The sequence below is a fragment of the Melitaea cinxia genome, chromosome 3 (genome assembly GCF_905220565.1).
Source record: "Melitaea cinxia chromosome 3, ilMelCinx1.1, whole genome shotgun sequence".
In the NCBI taxonomy this organism is placed as follows: Eukaryota; Metazoa; Arthropoda; class Insecta; order Lepidoptera; family Nymphalidae; genus Melitaea; species Melitaea cinxia.
In genome coordinates this window covers 3,930,147-3,954,031 of record NC_059396.1, presented here as the reverse complement: position 1 = coordinate 3,954,031, position 23,885 = coordinate 3,930,147, and the positions used below count along the sequence as shown (strand labels likewise).

Genomic DNA, 23,885 nt, shown 5'->3' with positions numbered 1-23,885 from the left:
AAGTTAGTTTTAAGTAAATGTAAAGTAAGTTATAAGTAAACTATAAACAAATATCTTACGAGTTCCAGTACGGATATTTTTATAGAGGTATTAGTGAGCAATTAATAAAGAAATTATTATAGGTAGTTGAACTTTGATATTCGATGTGAAAAGTAGCGTCATCGGCCGTACATCGCATATGCACCGACAGATGGCGCTTTACAGAAAAACGTAACTTCTACATCGCGATGATAAAATTTCCAGTACAAAATACAAATAGCATTTGCTTCTCCGATATGGTATCGCTGGTTTCCTTTCAAAACGCATAAATCTTTCGCCTTTTATTAAAAATTTCCGTGGAGGGGAACACTCAAATGAGTCTTTAATATTTTTGAAAAGTCCTACTTTGGTGGGACAACGAAGAAAAGTAACCACGCTGTACAAGTAGAGTAGAAGAAAGATGCGCAGTAATCAGTATATAAATTAACTCCGTGATCTTTCTAGAATATTTAATATATCTATAAAAGTTAAGAGCGACCTATTATATTGTACTGTAGATTTGTGTTCCCCACGCTAAAATGAGCCTTTAAATTTTTTGAAAAGTCCTACTTCAGTAGCACAGAAAAGATAATTAGTGTAACACAAAGCAAATGAATTTATTATTGTAATACTACATTTTAGGTAAACAGTAAATAATAAATATTTAATTATTCAAGTACCTACTAACAGATACGCTAGTAATGCATGTATTGTAGAGCCGGTTTATGAAATTTTATAATGACTAAATCTTTGTCATTCTAAGTATTCTAACTTTGTAACAATTAATTCTTTAACAAAACATTTTTTTCATCGGCCGATAGAATAGTACTTATGAACTTATGATAATATCTCATAACTCGTAAGTCCTCTAGAACTTTAACGTGTGTAAGACTACAAACTTAGTTACATGAATAAGAACTTTATAATGCGTATAGACATACATTTTGATAAAAAAATGTTGTTTTGTCACTATACAAATAATGTATTAGGGGAGATGTAGGCAATGGGAGTCAGTAGGCAATGGTGATCACCTCAAAATAACAGAAACCAAACGCAATCAAGCGACGCTAATATACCTACACGCTAGTATTACGCCATTCCCGTGTGCGGCCGGTGACTGCCTCAGCAGCGTTGCAAAAGCTACCGATTTATCGGTAGATCTACCGATTTTAGCCGTTATCTACCGATATACCGAAATAGCAGTGCTATCTACCGAATTTTTGAATTTTCAACTGATGTAAAATAATTTTCTAAAAAAAAAAGGTAAAATAATATTCTTAATACGGTAACACTAAAAAAAACGGTAACACAAAATCAATGCACGGGGACTTCCCGAAATTCTTCCTACCACGTCAAATATGACCGTTCAAATCCGCGGTGTGTTAAAACAAATTGTACTAACACGTCATATATTAGAGTTCTGCTCGTATATATCAAAGGGCATGCTCAGATAATTAAGGAAAACCTGTTATTAGGTTACTATAAGATTGTAGAGTGAGTGTGTGAGTGAGAGGAGTGATATGTTTAGTAAATAAGGCTGTTGGTTTTGTAAACAAAATAAATAAATTACTTCTTTTTGTCTCCATTGTATGGACTACTTTTATAATTAATGTTTCTTAGTGATAAAACATGTTGCTTTTAAGTACTTTCTTTTTCTGTAATGTAAATTAATTATAATTATAAATGGAACAAAAATTTGTACGCCGTTTAAGGTAGATTATATGAGACATTGCAACTAATAACACTTCATGTATTAACTATATTCATGCAAATAAAGAATTTGATTTCATTTAACGGAACAAATTTAAATAAATGAACGCATTATTGACTTAAAATACTTTTGTTTTACTCCGAGTAAAAATCTACAGATTTCTACCGATTTTTCGGAGCCAAATATACCGATTTTTTATTTTACACTTTTGCAACACTGTGTATATATCTGTGCGGAAGCCCGAAGCTACTAGCATTAACAGGGTTACTGCATTCAACAAATCTGAAATTCAACGATTCTACAAGCTGCTAGAAGTACTAATGGGAAAATACAAATTTTCACCGAAAAATATATACAATTGTGACGAAATCGGCATTTCTACCGTCCAAGATCCTGGAAAAATATTAGCTGCAACGGGACAAAAGAGAGTAGGGTCTATAACAAGCGGGGAAAAGGGTAAGAATATCACACTGCTCTGTACCATGAGTGCTGTAGGTGGATATATCCCGCCAATGTTTATTTTCCCCCGAAAGAGAATGACCCCAATCCTTTAAAAGGATGGTCCGACAGGAGCAATTTATAAATGTTCGGACAACGGATGGATAAATGAAGACCTTTTCCTTGTATGGCTCCAGCACTTTATCCAGTATACCAAACCTTCTGAAGAAGAACCCATTTTATTAATATTGGATAATCATGCCAGCCACATTTCTCTGGCCATCTATGAGTACTATAAAAAAAACTTCATCCATATGCTATCTCTACCACCTCATACATCACATCGCATGCAGCCATTGGATGTGTCCTTTTTCGGTCCATTCAAAGCTGCATACAGAAGAAAATGCGATTTATTCATGAAAAGCCAACTTTCACAAAGAATTACACCCTAAGATATTGCTTCGTAAGTCAGAAAAGCATTCTCTAATGTTGCCTCCATGAGCAAGGGCGAAGCTGGATTCAAAGCAACGGGCATATTTCCCATAAATCCCAATGTTTTTTCAGATGAAGACTTTATGGCATCAAAAGTCCTTCAATTAGAGCCAATTATTGTTCAAGATCTAGCTGACTCTATTTCAGAATCGACTTCTGCTGGTGCTCTTGACTCTGTGTCATCCCTAACAGTTACTACTGAACCAGAACGAAATATTAATATTCCAAGTACATCCACATTTTTTTCTACTACTTCTGAAACAACGATCGCATCGTTGTCTCTCTTTGATACACCATCAACATCTAAGAATCTGCCAAGTATTCAAAATTTCATTTAGATGCCTCAAAAAACTGTTGTCAAGACAAAACAAGGAAGAAAAAAACAGCACGCAACAGTTTTAACATCATCTCAATCAAAGACGCTCTAGTTGAAAAAGAAAATAAAAGGAAGACAAAAGCTATGAAAAACAAAGGAAAAGGAGCAGGAAAGAAGAGCAAGCCACAGAAGGTTAATCGTGAGAAGGTTAAGAAGAAAATTCTGCAGGAGTCCAATGACACTTCAACGTCAGACGTGAACTTAGACGAATTATGCCAAGATGACGATAATGACGATGCAGGAGATGCAAGTAACTTGTGTCTAGTATGTGGTGAATTCGGACGAGACCGTGAAAAATGGTACCGGTGCACTTCTGTGGGCTCTGGGCTCATGCCGAATGTACTGGATGGGACTCTGCGGACAATTATGTGTGTGATATATGTTGATCACCATTGCCCACATGCTGATCACAATTGCCAACCGATGTTGGCAATGGTGATCGAACTTAATTTTATTAAAATGTTTTATTATACCGAAATTAATAAACCGAAAGTGATGAAAGTTGATCTCAATTGATAGTTAAGAAAGTAAAGTTTGTAATAAGAACAGAAAAATAAATAGTTGATTAATAGTTTTGCTTTTTTTTCCATTCTCGCTTAGGTGATCCCCATTAACTACATCTCCCCTATATTTAACCCTATTGCAAATTCTAGCACAATGAAGTAAAAAATTATAAAATTAACATCAAAATCTACATATATAAATGAATGTTTGTCTGTATGTCCGTTATAGAATCGTACACTATGCATTTAATCATGTCATGATCTTCAGCAAAGTGTCGTGCATGAGCTCACAAAGGTTTCTAAGTTGGTACGACCAAAAAAAGCGTAGCAAGGCGCGCAGGGTAAAGTTAGTGATAAATAAAAATTAACTGACATTAAATTACTTATAAACATTTCAAATAAACAAAGAAGATAAGTATTAAATATTAATATTTCTAAGAGTTAGAGTAAAGTGATTGTTAAGCGGTTTTTAATAACTAGTATGTTTGATAATATAAGTTGCAAAAATAAGGAAATACAACTACGAGTTCCATCGAGAACATTCTCGTATACTCGTATAGTACGCAATTAAAAATGAAATCATTATAAGCATAAAGCAGAAAAACTTTGATATAATAACTGAATATGAAAATAATGTCGTCATACATCGTAGAACATACACCGATAGATGGCGCTTTGCAGAAAGAGTTATTTTCCACATCGCGATGTTAAAATGTTCAGTACAAAATACAAATACCATTCTCTTTCTGCACATAATCACGGTCATAGGTACCTATAGCTGATGACCAATGAACGAAGTACTCTCTTATATCACTAAAATTTTTGGAAAGTCCCACTTCGGTGGGACAATAACACAATAATAAATTAATAAAAAGTCGGTGAATAGTTGAATACTAATAGTTAATAAAGTTAGCATAGCAGTAATTTGTATTAATTTGTAAGTATTATGGACGTTATTTGATGATTACATAAATATACAAAGCCTTAACAAATGTACCTAATGGAAAAAAAATATAAAAAATAATTTAGCGAGTTTTTCAAAAAATCTATTCCTTTTAACTATCCGAATGTTTTTTTTTTTTGTGTAATTAGTAGTTAATTTTATATTTTTTCAATTTAGTAACAAGATAATTTTTTTTTATTTAGAATTTTTATTATTAGAAGAGACGACCTCCATGGTTTCATCAAAAATATGTATTATATATTTATTTGTTATGTTGAAGTATCAACAAAAAGATGTACAAAAATCTTATCCTTAAAATTATTTAACAAAAAAGAAAGAAACATAAATCGGCTTACATACTTCAGTTAAATCGATTTATTGTAGCCTCCTCGACTTTTCCGAAATTCCACCATTATAACTTAATCTAGAGATTACTGACCTTGACCAATAAATAAAATCCGGATATAAAAAAACCGCTCTTATTATATCGACAAGTATCTAATACAACGTAAGTAGACAACGCACTAGTCGTCACTACGATTTCCCTCGATTTCTCGGGGATTCCATCATCAGATCCTGGTTTTCTTATCATGGTAACACACTTGGGATACCTCCTTTCCAACAAAAAAATAATTATCAAAATCGATTCATAAACGACGAAGGCATCCCCGAAAATACATATATATACACGGTCGAATTGAGTAACCTCCTCTTTAATATGTACGATTTTTATTTTTGTGTTACCCACAATTAGGAATTCTAAACATTTTTGAATATCATATCAAAAATTGACCGCTCCAGCGGCGCCACGGTTCGCTTAAAACCGAAAGTAAAAATCATCATATCAAAAGTTTCGCTCTAGCGGGTATATCGTTCCATAGCTTAATTGGCTAGAGCGTCGACACGGTATGTCGAAGACGCGGGTTCGAATCCCGCTGGAGCGGTCAATTTTTGATATGATATTCAAAAATGTTTAGAATTCCTAATTGTGGGTAACACAAAAATAAAAATCGTACATATTAAAAATAGCATGGTGTCGTCTCCTGTCAAAGATTTTCATTGTAATATGAAACTTTGAATAGTTACGAGTCTCTGTAAAGAACTCACTATAGACGGCGCCACGGTTCGCTTAAAACCGAAAGTAAAAATCATCATATCAAAAGTTTCGCTCTAGCGGGTATATCGTTCCATAGCTTAATTGGCTAGAGCGTCGACACGGTATGTCGAAGACGCGGGTTCGAATCCCGCTGGAGCGGTCAATTTTTGATATGATATTCAAAAATGTTTAGAATTCCTAATTGTGGGTAACACAAAAATAAAAATCGTACATATTAAAAATAGCATGGTGTCGTCTCCTGTCAAAGATTTTCATTGTAATATGAAACTTTGAATAGTTACGAGTCTCTGTAAAGAACTCACTATAGACGGCGCCACGGTTCGCTTAAAACCGAAAGTAAAAATCATCATATCAAAAGTTTCGCTCTAGCGGGTATATCGTTCCATAGCTTAATTGGCTAGAGCGTCGACACGGTATGTCGAAGACGCGGGTTCGAATCCCGCTGGAGCGGTCAATTTTTGATATGATATTCAAAAATGTTTAGAATTCCTAATTGTGGGTAACACAAAAATAAAAATCGTACATATTAAAAATAGCATGGTGTCGTCTCCTGTCAAAGATTTTCATTGTAATATGAAACTTTGAATAGTTACGAGTCTCTGTAAAGAACTCACTATAGACGGCGCCACGGTTCGCTTAAAACCGAAAGTAAAAATCATCATATCAAAAGTTTCGCTCTAGCGGGTATATCGTTCCATAGCTTAATTGGCTAGAGCGTCGACACGGTATGTCGAAGACGCGGGTTCGAATCCCGCTGGAGCGGTCAATTTTTGATATGATATTCAAAAATGTTTAGAACCTCCTCTTTTTTTGAAGTCGATTAAAAAAGAATAGAATAGAAATTTTTGATGTGATGACGTGAATGAAGTAATTCCTTACACCGTTTTGTTACACGCAACATTGTGAAATTATACAGGAACAAATATGAAATGTTTTTTTGCGTTTGCAAATTTATAATTAAAACTTAGACACAGAAAGAAAACACAAATTATAATATAGTTATTTTTTAGTAATGTAATTCAATTTAAATTTACAATTAAAAATATTTCTCTAACGGCTCGCCTAGGATTTGCTCCAGCGTTCGCACCGCATTCTTGGTTGCTACTTCTATTCTTTGATCTCCATCTTCAAGTAACTCTGCAAGGAACGGTACACTCTCTGCTAGTAGCGGAAGCCAGTTGCTTCCTAATTGTGACGCCATGGCCACAAGACATTCTAAGCCTGCCAATCTGAAACGAAATAATATTTTTATTGTAACTGATTTGCTTTCATATCAACATATATCATATCACGTGACGAGATATTCTGGTGTTTTTTTATATATATGTCGTGTTGGAATTGCTTAAAAATAGCACCAAGCTGATCTACTAGTGAGATAGCTATTTTAAATCAAGAAAAAGATATTTCATTTTTATTTGTTAATAAATTTCATTGGATATGCGTTAACTATTCGATAATACGGCAATAACATTTCATGATTTCTGACCTAGCAAACTGAATCATTACATATTTTTTTTAAATAAATATTTTACCGAAACCTTGTTCTAACAACAAATATATATATATATATATATAATTTCATAAAATAAAGACTTATAATTAATTTTATTTACTCGCAAACGAAAAAAAACCGACTTCAATTACATCGACAAGTAATACAACGTAGATCGACGAAAAAATAGTCAAGTAACTACGCGTTATCAAAGATTACTCAAAAAGTAGTTATCAGATCTCGATAAAATTTAAATGTGACCCCATGATAAATATCAGCTTTCGATTAAATTAAAAATTATCAAAATCGGTACACCCATTAAAAAGTTATGCGGATTTTCGAGACTTTGCCTCGATTTCTCTGGGATCCCATCATTAAATCCTGGTTTCCTTAACATGGTACCAAACTAGGGATATCTCCTTTCCAACAAAAAAAAGAATTATCAAAATCGGTACATTCAGTAAAAAGTTATGTGGTATAATACAACGTAGGTCGAAGAAAAAAGCGTCAAGTAAAAACGCATTATTAGATATAACTCGAAAAGTAGTTGTTAGATCTCAAATTAATTTAAATGGGACCAATTGATTGACACACACCATTTCGATTATTTTTTTTGTCGAAATCGGTCCACCCAGTCAAAAGTTCTAAAGACACATATAAATAAATAAAAAAATACAGTCGAATTGAGAACCTCCTCCTTTTTTGGAAGTCGGTTAAAAATATAATTTTTAAATGTATAAAATAGGAAAAGAATCTAGTAAATAATTGTACTTTGTATGTAAAAAAAAAGCCGAGTATTCATTGTATTTACCTTATTTCTGCGTCATTATGTCTCGTCTTCAATAAAACTTGATAGTTGAGCAATTTCCAGAGCGAATCATCAGCAATAGCCACAGCAAACTGAGATATACAAGGTATTATATATTCCGTGGACCTCGATTTAAGACTTGCTATTCCACCTACTGTATTCTCCAGTTGATCGACAACAGGCTGCATGAGAGTTTCAAATCTATCTTTATTTAAGAAACTCTGGCTGTCATACAAGAATACAATGTGTAGCGTTTTTATAATGTATTTGATTAATAAAATACATTTGTCATCCGTATCAAAGAATAGCTCTTCGTTTTTGCTGTTATTACACGCGTCGAGAAGCTCAGCGGCATTCTTGATGAAATGACCAGCGAATAATACAAAGAGCCCTTTTAATTTATCTGCTATTGCACAGCTTAACCTGCAATAAGAAAAAAATTATCGAATACAAATCCATTCAACTTTTATACAATACGATTTAATTTACTTTCTTTAAACACATACCTATAAAACGTGATGGTCCTTTCCTTGCGTCCTTCAATATTAGTTCGTATTGCCCAATCGTAAATCTTGAAATAAAAAGGTCTAAAGCTAGTTTCAGACAATTTGAGTACGAGGCATACCAATGCATTCACAATTTCGTCTTCCGCTGCGTCAATTACATTAGCGTCAATATTTTTATCTGAGGCATCTCCTCGTAATTGCAAAGCCGATAAGAAAAAGGTCGTTAAATCCTGTTGCAGAGCGTTGAAATCAGCAGTAGTTACATTTCCGAAACTATCTGCCAAAACAGACATAACTGGACCGATTGCGTTAAAGTTATCTTTTTCCAATAACAATTTATGAGTCTCGTTGGCTACTGGTATTAGTACTCTCGGAGGAATCGAAGTAGCAATCTTTTTCTTTATATTTACCAATTTAGATACGATAGCTGAGACTTTGCTGCATTCCTGGTCTCCAGCTTGCCACTTCGCCAGTAATATTGCGTATTCATAAAGAATCTTTTCTAGATATGGACTCAAAAATAACGGAAGACTTTCAACTATCTTCGATATAGCTGTCACTGTACTCAATAAGATCAATTCTGGTGTATCCGCTTTACGTTGCTTTTTAAGAACTTTAATTAAAGCAGGCATGAATTTTCTTAGACTACTTAGAGCGTGTGCCTTCAAATTTCCACATAGTTCAGCTAAACACAGTACAATAGACGCCATCACATTGCCAGGAATATTCGCATTACATGTGTAATCGGTCACCGTGGCTAAAACTGGCTTGAACGGTTCCGGATGTTCGGAAGCTAGCATTCTTGTCAATAATTTCAATGACAAAAGTGCTGTCTGTTGATTAAGTTCCAATTCCTGTGCTTCAATTTCATCTAAGCCATCATTAGTATTCTCCAGAGTTGTCACGATTTCCAAAAGAACTGGTAGTAATGAGAAAAGTAATTCTTTGTCAACATCTGCAAACATTTCAGGACTAAATTGGATTTTTGAATTTAACAACTCCATAGCCTTTCTTCGAACAGTTTGTAACGTGTGTTTGAGTAGTCCTCGAACGACAGACAAGAACATAGGGGCTGATAATAAATTATTAGTATGATCTAACAAATCGTAGCTATGGTGTAGCATTACGCGCCAATATTTTGCAGTTTTTTCATCACCAACTTTTGATATACTCTGAATAAACGTTAATATGTTAATGATTAAAGTCTTATAATGATTTTCCATAGTTTTGATATCAAGAGCGGAATTATTATGTTGAATAAATCTCGAGGATGATAAACATGTATTCATGAATGTTACAATAACATATTTATAATGTCTTAACTGAATCGGAGTATGGGCATTAATACTGAAAATGTCACTAGGATCCACATTGGTTTCCATAGCCTTTTCATCTTTTTGTAACGGCAACGATTTCATATATGTGATTAGTTTGATAAAGTTTTCTAAACAAACTTCAGGCGAAAATTCTAGCAAAATACTTTGCCCGAAGTCCATTCTGTTTATCGGAGATTCTTGATCGGCTAAAGTTCTTGGCGGTCTCTTATATTTTTTCTTAGAATCATTAAAGTGCGCAATATGAGTTTCAAGCAATAAAGCAAGGAATACCCAAAGGAACTGGCTTGGTCCTAGAGTTTCAATAAGTTTTTTATAGAGTGGCAATCTTCTGTGTTCTGGTACGTGTAAAACTACATCTGCGAAAATGCGTAAAACTGGAACCACACGTTTTTGTAGTTGTTGAAGTTCCTTTTCCGTGTATTCTTCCACACTCTTATCTAATTTTACCAAAATGGGCACAAGAGTTTCAATTATTTTTGTAATAATTTGGAAACTATACGCATCATCGTGTCTTAATACAGACGATCCCATAAACGTAAATATTTCCATAGTGTGGTGAAGAACGTGTTCAGGCAGCATATAAGCGGCGTGAGATAGTAGTATTAAGGCATGATGTTGTGTTTGTGGATTTTGTGTTCCTCTTATGCACTGTACTACTGTTTCAACATCGAAAATATTCTTAATCGTCTTGATTTGTTCCTTATCTGCATCATTTACAAACTTCTTACAGAAATACCAAAGAGACGATAGTATGAGTTGCTTCGTGTATTCTACGTAAGACTGCTCTTCGAATCTCAAGCATTTATTAAGCAATTGAAAGAGTATAGCAACAAATGAACTATCGACAGTCATTTTCTTCTTACTTTGGACGTATTCAAGAATAGTAACACCCAGACGCCAATCATCTGTTTCCGCTAGTTGATAAGAGAGCATAGATACAGTAGCTTTCTTCTTTTTAGGTAAATTAGCTGTAGGGTCAACTGCATTTAGCATTTTGTCAAGAATAGGTTTAAAATCTTTAAAGTGTAAATGGATCTTTTTCATAACCTTCGAAGCTACACTCGAAATGCTTGGATTGTTGCTAACCGTCCCAGCCAAAGTTATCAGTTTGATTAAATCCTTCGATTTTTCTTCAGGTACATTTTTAAAAACTTCTTCGTCGATTTGTTTCATTATCAAAATACTTGGACACACAAAAGAAAGATCATCTTCGAGAACACACTCTCTATACTCTTTCAATCCCATTTCAATTAAATTCCAAACTTGTTCTTTGTTAAAAGTAGATACAGTGGACTCGTTTATTTGAAAATATACAGTTCTTATTAAATTGGAGTCGTAAATGTCGAAAGCAAACTTTTTATCGAGTTCATGATGGTTTAATCTCTTCTGTATGTTATCAAGTGCTGGAATAATATGAGTAAAAGTAGTTTCGTTATTAATATTCGCAAGAACTTTTACGAGAGCCGATTTAATGTGTGATGGTGTATCACCAATGAGAATTGATGTCAACTTTAACAAACAATTCTTCCTAAATATTTTTGTGCCCAAAGATTTTTGTGTAAGAATAGTCTTCAGTACTTGAGGAAGCTGTTCATAATCTAATATAAGCTCATGTTCGTGGTCGATTAATTCTTTTAATAACTGCACGTAAATCAAATTTTTGTTTGGTGCGTTTTCCAAAACAAACTTTATCAAATCAACAGCACACTGTCGTATTGGCGCAACAGGATTATTCAAATCGAACAGAATTGTTAAAATAAAAACGTCGGAATCATAAATCCAGTCGACATTTTTTTGTGCAGACAAAAAGTTACTCATTAACTTAAGGCTTCTGAGTTGAAGTTCTGGTGTTATTACGTCTTTCGGGTCATTAGCATATAAAATATGTCCACAAGCGAAATTAGCTACAAATTCGAATCTCTCTCTTGAATTTTTTAACGTTATCTCTAAAAGTTTTTGCAGCAATTTGGTATAATTATCACTATATGATGAAATTCCACATCCAGTTATAAATATTTCATATAATCTTCTGACAAGAACAGTTTCTGGCGAATTAAGTAAATTACACCATGGTTTTGTTATGACATCTGGATTTACTTGTTCTGTTACACTATACAAGACATATTCCATAACTTCAAATACTATTTGATTTTGCTTTGAAAGTTTGATAAATTCTGTCATTATATCAGCAGAGAACTTGGAAGTTTCTGAGCTTGGAATTATTAATCTACTCTCGACTGCTTCTAATAAAAGATTCAATACAGCTGCAGTTTCCGAAACTGATGATTTACTTAGAGAACATGATTTAAGGAGCATGAAAAAGCATACATCTGTAGTATTTTCCTTGTTCAAGAGATTAATATCAAGAATATCATCAAAATTTATAGCCTTTTCATTGAATAAAACCTCAAAGACTGAATTATTGATTGCTTCGTGATTATGTTTGAAAGAATTGTTAAATGCAGACATTTTGTCTTTCAAACCAACTTTTTTGCCCCACAGTGATTGTAGTATTTTATAGGAGATTTCTGCAGACTCTTTATCTTTAGGAAACATGTGTGGCATTATGGCTAGCACCGTTTCATGATTCACAGGGAAAATATCTAGTGAGCAAAATTTAATGACAGTATTTTTTATCACATTCAACCATTTCTTTGAATTTTTCGAAACAATATATACAAATACGTTTGTCAAGTCGTGCTCATCTAACAATTCTTCGTAATTCTCATTCGAAATTTTTAAAGCTGCTAAAACAACATCAGAGCTATCATCTTTTAACCTGTTTATGATAGAATCTTTAAGAAAGTCTTTATTCTCCAGTTTTAAAGAATTAAATTCTTTTGCAATATAATTTACAGCTTCTAATCTCAGTTCTTGATTGATATGATTCAAATTTTCAAATAAATATGCACCACCTATTTTATGGGCGACAGCTGGTTTAAATCCTAGTACTTTGGATAACTGAGCCTTTGCCTTAGAAGACATTTTGCTATCAGACCCCATTACACTCTTGATCACTTTGTCAAAAGCTTCAGGGTACTTAGTTTCTAAATTCTTCAAAAACTGTGAATACCACGACAGTATTGTATTTGAAATATCATCTTCATTTTCATCTATGATTTCTACATCACTTCCATCATCATTGACTTCATCCTTTGTAGCTTTCAATGCATTTAGAGCACATCTGTAAATTAAAAAGACTGAATGTTAATGTATGTTATAAATCGCAAACTGCATATATATATTTTAAAATATTGTTATATAATAATAATAATTAGATAAATAATATTAAACTAAAAAACCTTAAGTATATATATACATAATATAATAATTAAAAAATATTATTAAAAGGAGTCCCTTTAGGCAAGGTTCCGAAGATACTGGCAGCGTTCCCCCTTTGAATAGCTAGACTAATTCTTTGTCCGAAGTAGCTTTTTTTTTTATTTAAATTTTAACATCCATAAGCTCTTGAGTGCCCATGCCTTTTTTTTATTTAAATTTTAATTTTCAAGTATTGAGGCGTATTATTTTCAACATTGCATTCGAATTACGAACTAAAGCTTATTTTCTCTATTACGATGGTGAGTCCAAAACTGACCGTGAGAGATATATATAATTATATACCTAATAATAATTAGAATAATTATTAGTTTTTTTTTTTATTATTTTTTTTTTCCTACATGCTCCATTAATTTTATAATGCACTACATGCTTTATAATTTACATTGTCCGAAGTAGCTGCCAGCTCTTCGGTCTCCTGTGACGTCAAATAACCTTTTCGCTATTTCCTTAAAAAGTGTTATAGCACTAGGACCCCACGGACCAAGGGTCTCGACACTGAATGGGACAAAATCATGTTATAAATTCTCAAAGTCCCACAAATGTACCTTTGACATTAATGTTTTAATAGTTACATATTACAATTATGTGATGTTAAAACATATTGCTAACAAACTAAATAAAATGAAGTATGTGTTTGATTATTCTCATTTTGTATTTTTCCAGTTATTACTTATTAGATTTACAGTCTTATTTAAGTTGATCTGGACTTTTAACAGTGCTCAACTTATATTTAGTTAACCATATTCAGGGTGGTTCCATTTCTGTTTTGTATGAAACTTGAATGTTGATAGGTTTTAAAATACCATTTCAGCATTATAATTATATCAAAATAGTATCTTTACGATAAACAAAAAGGTATAAAAAGATTGAAAGAATTTTCTTATTGTCAAATTTATTTGAATTTTAAAAAAGTTCAATGCAAAATAATCGAAAAGTACGCTTTTAAGCGACCTCTACCTTTTATATTAATGAAATCATATAGTGTAATAAATCATTAATAAATAATAATTTGATTATATCATATTTTAATAACTATGTGTTTGTTCACAAAATGTTTAAAATGTTTAAAGAGAAAACAAAAACTCACCTAATAACCTTTTCAGGCTGCTGAGTCTTGAAATCAATTTCATCAATAAATATTTCAGGGAGCTTACAAAATCTTCGACAATCTTCTGTATTACCTTGAATAATCGGTAACACGCTGGAGAGAAACACAAAGCTAAATTGTTGTATACTAATTTTAAGTTCAACTAACTTTTTCAAATGCTTACAAAAGTCATTCATTACATCAACAGATATGTTACTCAGTATTTCTTCAGACATCCTTGTTAAAGCTTTCTGATTTGTGTAAATTAAATTAATTAGCATGACAACGTCATACGACAAATCAAATTCGGAGCTTGTGTTGATGAGTCGAACAATAAGTTCATTTATGGTTTTCTTTTTAAATGTAGCTTTTGTGGATAAATATCCCAATATAACGTAAGCTGAAGATCTAAAGTCTTTTACTGAAGATTCTAGGCCTACCACAATTGTTGGCAGCAATGCATTTATTATTGATTCAGTGACATATTTACTTGTGTTGATAGTACCAATTGCTGCCGAGCAGAAGAAAGCATATACTGTGTTTAATTGTGTGGCCCTTTCTCCAAACTCTGTCACATATTTCAAAACAGTTTTAGCTATGAATAGTAATGTTGACGTGTTTGAGACACATTGATTGTATAAAACCTGTCTCGTTAGGGGCACACTACGTTTCTGAATTGATTCCAGCCAGTTCCACCTATTTGACGTTGATGACAATTTAAAAATTTGTATGAAACGGATGAAGATTTTTGTTTCATGATAAGGAAGAATTAGCATCATGATGGCATCTTGATTATATTCATGTATATGGTATCTATTCACAAGCCATTCCAATGCTTTATGTGATGATTGCAAAAGCAAGTATGGCGAAAGTTGTACGAGAAATTTTTCAATAGTTTGATCTAAATTTTCGTTTACTTCTTTACTCTGGACGGCTCGCTCGAAATCTTTTGACGAAACACTGAACAAGGAGTCTTCAAATACTCGAAAGCCTTCGTACAAAGCGATCAATTCTTTAAGACCACTCAGGCCGATTTCATAATATGTATCGCGGTCTTTCAACGCCGCCTCCTTCGGGTTAAAGAGTAATGATACCTTTTTCTTATCATCTTTATAAATGGCAGACTGTGGCACTGAAAGCTTCTGTAGCTGTTCCGCTAAAGATGTAGATGCCATGATTAGAATCCACTTTTGTATAACCTTAAATGAAAATGCTTATATATAATATGATTTAACACAAATTTTATAGATAAGTATACTTAAACTTTTGTTATAATAAGCTATTAACTCCGTATAATTTTAAACACATAACAGTAACTGAAATAATTACACTTTTTGAGTAAATAATGGTCCGGGTTGTATTGTCGTGTAATAACTTGAAACCAAAACACGTGCGAATGACATTTGACAAAAACAAATGTTGCCCTTCTATCTATTTAGAGTTAAGAGTTATGGGGTTTCTAATAGAAAGAAACTCCTTGATCTATGGGTAGTAAAAAATTAGAAACTCTACTACTCCTTCGTCCTATTTTCTAGTTCCTGGTCCAACCACAGCCTATGAAACATACAGTCGGCCAACGGATACGTTTAGACAGAGCAATGTGCAGGGTTTGCGGAGTGAGCAAGCTGCCATACACTCGCTTGGGAGTTGGGACAAGTCAATCGGGGTTGACGCTTTTTGATTTCATTGTTATAAGTGTTTTGTTTGAGTTGTGTGTATTTGTGAATTATAATGGTTCATATTGTATGTGCTGTGAGAGACTGAATGTCATGATCTCGTATAAATAAGAATTTAACATTTCATCTAATCAACACTTAAAGACCATTAATTTTAATACAAAACCATGCGCCTGATTCCCGTCTGAATTTTTATTAAAATTGTTTCTACGTATGAGAATCTACTACATCGTCAAATTCAACAGTCGTAATCTGCGAACTAATAAATTTAAATGTCAAAAATATCTTTCAGTTTCACATTTGTAGATTTTAAAAGAATCCGTATCAGTAGTTTTTTTTATATTTTGGTATCTTGAGAATATTATTAAAAGGACATCTGCTTATAATAATAATTATGTTAGGTATTAGTTGTACTAGCCTATCTAATTTGTATTTTTTTTTTTTTTTTTGTATTTCTTTATAATAAACCTCGTCGTATTATGTACTTCAATACTTTTTTCATTTTATTCCTCGTACTCTACACAGACAAATACGAATACACAATTGTAGAACGGATGATATAAAATATATATTATATTGTGACAACCCTGCGACACTGACGATTCGTCGAATGTCTACACAAAAGAGGCATTTCGCGTGACTTCAAACGCGTTGACCCACTGGTTCTTTTTACGCTGTGGTCCTACTGTATACAATGCACAGTCATGCTAAATTGCTAAAGTAAAAAAAAAAACAAGTTATAAAGATCTCAGCATACAGACAACTTTATTTTATACTATGTAGTGATTTAGAAATTATAAACATTGAAATTTATGGAGCTTTTTTTATTTATTTTCAATATTTGTAAATACTATTATACTTACAAATTCTTCAAATTTAAGTCTGCTAGTACTATTATAAATTTAAAAAAAAACATGTATTATATGGTCTTCAACTCTTCAAATATTTTATTTTGCTTATTTGCGAGGCTCGAGCTTAATAAGTGCGAAATAATAACTTGTGCTAGCAATACCGTCCATTTCATTCATTACGATTTTAAATTGCAATTGCCTGATTTGACACATTAAAATTTCAAACCATTGCATTCAGGCTGTTTTGTTCAAGCGAATTTTAAAAAATTATTGTGACGCAGTTCATTTCTATGATATAAAATAAATCTGAATTTATAGTTAATAACTCGTAAATTATTTTAAAAAATGTTTTTGATCGTTTCAAGTAGTTAAATTGTTTTTATCGACAGTTTATTTATTTTTTTATACAATTTGCGCTACGGTTCTTTGTTCGTATTCCTAAAGTTGCCAAAATGATTACAAGTGTTAAACTTTCGATTTTAGTTTTTGCATTTTTATTTCATCAAAGCTTAACGTATAAACCCGTGGTTTTAATTCATGGTATTATGACTGGCAGTGGAAGTATGGAACTGATCAAGAACAGAATAGAAGAGGTAATATATAAACTTTCTCATAAGTTGTTCACATATTTATGAATCCATGCATTTCTGTTATATTACTACACGTAAAAGAAATAAAAATAATATTGTAAAAATAAAAAAAATAATAAAGAAAAATTATCAAGTAAACTATGAAAAAAAGGCATTAATTCAGATTATTTTATTTCAAAATATTTTATTAAAATAGGTACACCATAAACTTATCACTTATTCGTTTTTTATTCGTAAAAATTAAGTCCATGTTATGTTGTTACCCATTTTATGTCTTTTGTATTCTGGTCTACAGTAAGGGACAGTTTCACCAATAGTAGATAAAGAATATCCTGCACCTAAGCTACGAATATACTTTAACAGCAGGAGGTAGAATACGCCATTAGGTACTGCTTTGCTTCTATTAAAAATGTACCACATAGATTCACATTAGAATATGTATATCATAAACCTCTATCTTATCTTCTGTCTATACCGTTATTCGTCAAACAAGTTGCGTGTATACGTATAGTATCCACAACAGGTGAAACAGATCCTAAGAATATTATTATCACAATATTGCCTTGATCAAAAAAATATTTAATTCTCAAATAAATATGTATAATTTTAGAAACATCCTGGCACACTAGTATACAATGTGAACAGATTCGAGAGCTGGTCTAGTCTAGAAACCATGTGGCATCAAGTTTTGGAGATTGGATTGGATGTCGCTAATATTTCCAGTAAACATCCTCAGGGAATTAATCTTATTGGTATTTTTTTTTATTAAAATGTTTTTAAAATACTAGGAAATAATTTTATTTATTAATTAAAAATTAAAATTTATTTAATTTAGTCATGAACCAAAATGATTTAACTTTAATGTACTGGTCGTCATCATTTCTTTTCAACCATATCTATGCTTTTCCGACTTAAAATTTGTACATATAAATTGTATATCACTAAATGTAACAATTGTTTTCATAAATATGTTATTAAGAATGCATCATAAAAATAATGATTAAATGTCGACAAAGAATGCTTATGAATACAATTTTTCTCAAGATAAAATTTCTTATTAAACAATTTCTTTTTACAGTAATTATGGTACCAATTATATTTTCATTATAATTGCAGGGTATTCCCAAGGAGGTCTGATAGCGAGAGGCATAGTGGAGACATTTGAAAATGTATCTGTTGACACTTTCATATCCCTAAGTTCACCACAAGCCGGACAATATGGAGGTAACACAATTTTTTACATATTTTTAATCCACTTAAATTGATCTTTACATAAGAACAGCAACCATTACACAGGTCATGGACCTGAACCATTATCTGTATAACCTCATAAACATAAAAATAAAATTAATTTAATTTGTACTAGAAATATTAAGGAGATCCTTTTGTTACCGAAGATATGTCTAACTATTGCATAATCGAAAATCATTTAATATCCAACCAAAATCGATATAGATTGGATGCATTGATGAAAAATAAAATATATTTATCTCTTCAATCCTAATGGATGTTGTTAGTTAAAGGCAATTAAAGGTTTTTCAAATTTCCTGAGTAAACAAATAAAAAAAGGATGTGTGCAATTCACACACGGCAGAAGTGAAACTTCTGAAATGTAGCCGATGTGAGATTTGTTTCACTAACAATATAAAATAGTGTAATGTATTCTAACAAATTCTCTCGCCGACTTAATCCTATACATATATTTTTGTTTCTTTATCGTGCAGTATTTTCGTTTCATCGAGTTTGAAATCACGATTCTAAAGAATTTCTACTTCAATTATTTAAGTATATCTGCTCTGTAAATGTAATGTTGAGTGTGAAGCGTTATTTTTTAATAACTGTATCCGAAATGTATTCACCCCTGATTTGTGAGATTGTGTCTATATGTATGAGTAAATTTACACACACAAATATTTTTATCATTTCAGCTGGTTTTCTTCATGTCGTTTTCCCTGGACTAGTCAAAGAAACAGCATATGAATTATTTTATTCTAGAGTCGGACAACACACATCTGTCGGTAACTACTGGAGAGATCCGTACCATCAAACGTTGTACGATTTATACAGCGTATACCTGCCTTATATTAATAATCATATTCAGTAAGTATTGAATTATTATTTTTAACAGTATAAACGTTTTTTATTTTACACTAAACAACTTTAAAATTGATTTAAAAATGTTTATTAAATTAATTTATGGTAATTTTTTTAAGTTTATTTTTGATCTGTAAAGTTTAACTTTTTTTAGACATATAAAAACTACTAGTAAATTTAATAATTTATTGTAATTAATAGCTGTGCCCCGCGATTTTACCCGCGTTAATTTGAGGAATAAAATTACCGAGAACAGCTTCTCAGTAAATAGGCTTTCCAACACAATTTTTTTTTTCATTCATACCTAAAAGAAGTAGTTGTAGTCGATTTCGCGAAAATTCCAGAATAAAAAGTAGTCTATATGTTATTCCACAACCTCCTCTTTCTTCTAGTGAAAGTCCCATAAAAACCAGGAAAATTAGCCTGGACAAACAGAAAGACAGACAGGCAGACAAAAATGTTAAAATTGTTGTTTGAGTTGAAACAACAATTTTTATTTTGAAATCACAGACAGATACTTAAGTTTTATTTATATGTATAGAAACACTTTTAAGTCTTTCACACTGTTTGTTGCTCTAATAAAAGAAAAAGATAATATACATAAATTCGATAAATGTCAAGTTTCTGATAACATCAGTCTTTCTATAAAGACCTAAGGAAAGACATACTAATGAATAAAAAGTCAAATAAAAAATTTAGACACTGAATTTTTTTTTTTTTTTTTTTTTTGTAATTAACTAGTTATTTTAATCAATTCAACAAAAATAATTTACAATTAACTATAATTATAAATTATCCTTTGAAGTTTTGACCAGCCTCTTTCTCGTATTATTAATATATTTTTCTTGTGTGTATTTCCTTTTTGTACCTTTTCAAATATTTTGAAAATTATTCTTAGTTATATCGAAATAAAAAATGCGCTTAAACATACTACTTTAAAACCTAAACGCTATTTTCGACACTCATCTCATCCGGTTCCATGGTGTAATGGTTAGCACTCTGGACTCTGAATCCAGCGATCCGAGTTCAAATCTCGGTGGAACCTGAGTTTTTTGTTTTTTATTTTTAAAATACTATATTTATTTAACTATAAATAATCAATTTTTAAAAGTTTAGAATAAATTATAATTATTTTTAAAAATTTTAAAGGTTAAATATGACGCACTTCGTATTATTCTTGGGCATGTTTTCTATTATAAATCTCGACCTTACATTAAAGGTCAGTGATAAAGCATTACATTGAACTGATTTACGTCATACAAGCAAATCGATAAATATTTATATTCATTGCGTTATTGTTTATATTTTAAATATAATAAAAAAATTATATTTATTTTGTAATAACCTCATATTTATAATGCAGCATTGTAAAAATTTAATTTAAAAAGTTAATTTTTTTATTTTAGTCTCGTGGTTAATATTGTGATAATTAAATATACGTAATGAATATAAAAACTTGGATATAAAGAATGTACGCATAGTTTGAATGAAGTTTTCTTATTACCCAAAATTTAAAATAGATATTGCTAGAACTAAACAGACTAATTTTTTTTTCAGGTCTGCAAAATCCGAAGATTTCAAGAAAAATATGCTTCGTTTAAAAAGATTAGTGCTTATTGGAGGTCCTGATGATCAAGTGATTACGCCTTGGCAGAGTAGGTATGTTTATTACTGTATATTTTATTATTTTTGATTATAAAATATTATTTATAAAGTTATAAGCATGTTAAATGTACTATTTAGCTTTATTTAGCTGAGAGCAGCATCGTTTTTATACAGTTGCTAGCTGACCTCGCAAACGTTGTTTGCCATATATGTTATAAACCCCCTTAATCAACGTTGTTTTGCCATATATGTTAAAAACCCTATTATATTAATCCTATAACTTAACACGAGTATTTTATATAAGTTTTTATCCTATCATTTTAAGAGAAATTGTGACTTATCATTAACGTAATACTATGCCTTGATCTTCTATACAATAACAAATGTCAAGTCGGTCATGTCGGTAAATTTATATATTTAACATGGTTTCTGTTCTTTAAAATGTTGCTTGAAATAATAAAAACATTTATTGAATCAATGATGATGATAATGATGTGATTTTTTTTTTCACTAATAATTTGTATATACCATATTAAGTATTTTGTTTCTATTTACGAGTATAATTTCATACAGATTCTGCATATTTAATATGTTTATTGGATATGGTATATACATTAAAAATATAAAGTAGGAAAGACATTATTTGTAATCACTAGCTATAATGAATTTTACGCACTACTGGTAACATACAATATCTGGAGATTCCGCAAGGGAGCTAAAGCCAAAGAAGAAGAAGAAGAACATACACAATTGTACCTGAGAATTATTCTTTTTTAAACCTGTTTTAATTTTTTTTTATACATATATATAACTAGCTCAGCAAACAAGCTTACGACTCGACTGACAGTAGGCGATTACCGTAGCTTATAGTCTGCAACACCAGAAGCATCGCAAACGCGTTACCTACCCTACCTCCAATTCCCCTTAGCAGTGCTGGTCACCTTACTCACTAACAGGAACATAACACTGCTTGGAAACAGCATTATTTAGTTGTGATCTTCTGTAGGGTCGAGGTACTACACCAGTCAGACTGCTCCATATTTTGAGCAGGAAATTTCCTACTGTGCGTTACCTCAGTTAAAAGTTTAAATCAAATTTTTTTTAGTTTAGTAAAATCGTAATTGAGCAAAACTTCTAAGATATAAATAGTATAAGAATGAAGTCAAGTCATGACAAAAAAAATGTTTTCAAAACAAATGAGATAACAATTGGCAGAATAAAGATTGTCCTTTTATTGTTTTTCTAAACAATAATTACACTTAAATTAACTCCATCAATTGTTTCTTTAATAAAAGTCTATTGGAATCATTTTTATTTCTATCGTATCGTTTGTGATCCCGACTTTTTAATTTTTTTTACCACAAATTGAATTTTTACTAATTTTGACCACATGATTTTATTTAAAAAAATATATTAAAATTCAAAGTTCCTATTACTACTTCAATGAATAAATAAATCGTCATATTTGTTTCTAATTCTCACTGTCTGCTGTATTGTAGCAGCATAAAAACGATTTAGTACCCTTAAAGGGCTTCTTTTTCTATCATGGATAATAATTATTACAAAATTGTGTACTCAAACATATATTCAAATTAAATTTCTTCCAATTACAGTCAATTTGGCTACTACGATGCAAACGAAACAGTCATAGAGATGCGTGGCCAAGATATTTACCTATCAGACAAGATTGGTCTCAAGACATTGGACAAAACCAAGCGTCTACATGTAGTCACCGTTCCAGGAGTCAATCATTTTACCTGGCATATGAATGTAAGCATTGTTGATGATTATTTGTTACCCTATCTTGATTAAATTAAAAATTATACTGATAGGTCATTTAGAGGTCACGGAAATTCAATAATGGTCTAACCATTTTTCAAGTTTACTTAATTTATTTTTTATTGAAAGTCAATGCTGTGGTTTTATTGTTAACTGCAATCATTTTAAACGATTTTTTTTCTGTTGAAAAAAAAAACATATATTAAGTCTATAAATGAGATTATTGATGAAAATAATGACTTATTTTAAATGAAAATTTTAAAGGAAACTGTGACGCAATTGCATGATGGTCATCGTTTTTTGTCTCATTATTAATAAGTAGGTTATTATACATGATTACTTATACATGACTCGATTTATTTACGAATCTCGAATTCGTACTGTTTGTGTACTATATTTTTGTATTTTTAAAGATTATACTAAAACGCACAGTCATGTGATAGATAATACAACAGTAATATTACATGTCAATAGTTTACAAGTAAATAGTTAAATTACTTGTTAATAATCTTATCAAGTAATCTCGTCAATAAATAAAATTTTACAGTAAATGTATGTTTTAGAATTATTTTTTTAATTTAATTGACAAAAATATTGTTTTTTTTTTTATTTTACATTTTTATTCAAATTCCTATCATATTAATCGTAAAAACAAATTAGTTATAGCAATGAATCTTCCTTCGGTAATCTGACCCTAAATAAATGCTATAAAAATAAGTGTTATACAATATTACTTCCTATATGAAGTGTGAGTAAAATGTAAGTTACTAGATATTTAATGCTGATTCCTTATTTTTATTGTAAAAGCTTTATTTTCAATAAATATGAGCACTAAACTCGGAAAATTAGTAAATCTGATATATTATTGAAAAAAAAATTAGAATTACCAAAAATTGTACTGCTTTTCCTTGAAATGGGTATCAAGCAGCTTTTTTTAAATAGGCTATATTATGTGTGGTTTTTCAAGTTGGTGTATTTTCCCGTAGATATATTTAGTATAAGTTTTAGTTTAGAAATCTCAATTATTGTGAGAAATTTGTGATATAATACATACAAGATTTTGTGATATAGGTAATAAATATCCCTGTGGAAAAACTCCGATATAAAATGTTAAGTTTCA

At 31.2% G+C, this 23,885-nt stretch overlaps 2 protein-coding genes and 2 non-coding genes across 4 annotated transcripts; 3 read left to right on the top strand and 1 right to left on the bottom strand.

Annotated features, from left to right (window-relative positions):
• Positions 1–279: 279 nt before the first annotated feature.
• On the top strand, positions 280–396 carry LOC123669805. Its single transcript, XR_006745799.1, has one exon. It is a non-coding gene; the product is annotated as a U5 spliceosomal RNA (small nuclear RNA).
• A 6,190-nt stretch (positions 397–6,586) lies between these two features.
• Positions 6,587–15,345, bottom strand: LOC123669045 (HEAT repeat-containing protein 1). The gene is made up of 4 exons (XM_045602712.1): positions 14,171–15,345; positions 8,405–12,925; positions 7,902–8,321; positions 6,587–6,827 (listed from the first exon to the last, which is right to left on the bottom strand). The coding sequence occupies exons 1-4, from the start codon at positions 15,343–15,345 to the stop codon at positions 6,635–6,637; spliced, it is 6,309 nt and encodes a 2,102-aa protein (XP_045458668.1). The 3' UTR covers positions 6,587–6,634.
• Positions 15,346–17,069: 1,724 nt separating this feature from the next.
• LOC123669032 (lysosomal thioesterase PPT2 homolog) lies at positions 17,070–22,895 on the top strand. The gene is made up of 6 exons (XM_045602702.1): positions 17,070–17,290; positions 17,898–18,039; positions 18,404–18,511; positions 19,216–19,387; positions 20,939–21,040; positions 22,600–22,895. The coding sequence occupies exons 1-6, from the start codon at positions 17,150–17,152 to the stop codon at positions 22,796–22,798; spliced, it is 864 nt and encodes a 287-aa protein (XP_045458658.1). The 5' UTR covers positions 17,070–17,149; the 3' UTR covers positions 22,799–22,895.
• Trnaq-cug lies at positions 20,355–20,426 on the top strand. The gene has a single exon. It is a non-coding gene; the product is annotated as a tRNA-Gln (tRNA).
• Positions 22,896–23,885: the final 990 nt, after the last annotated feature.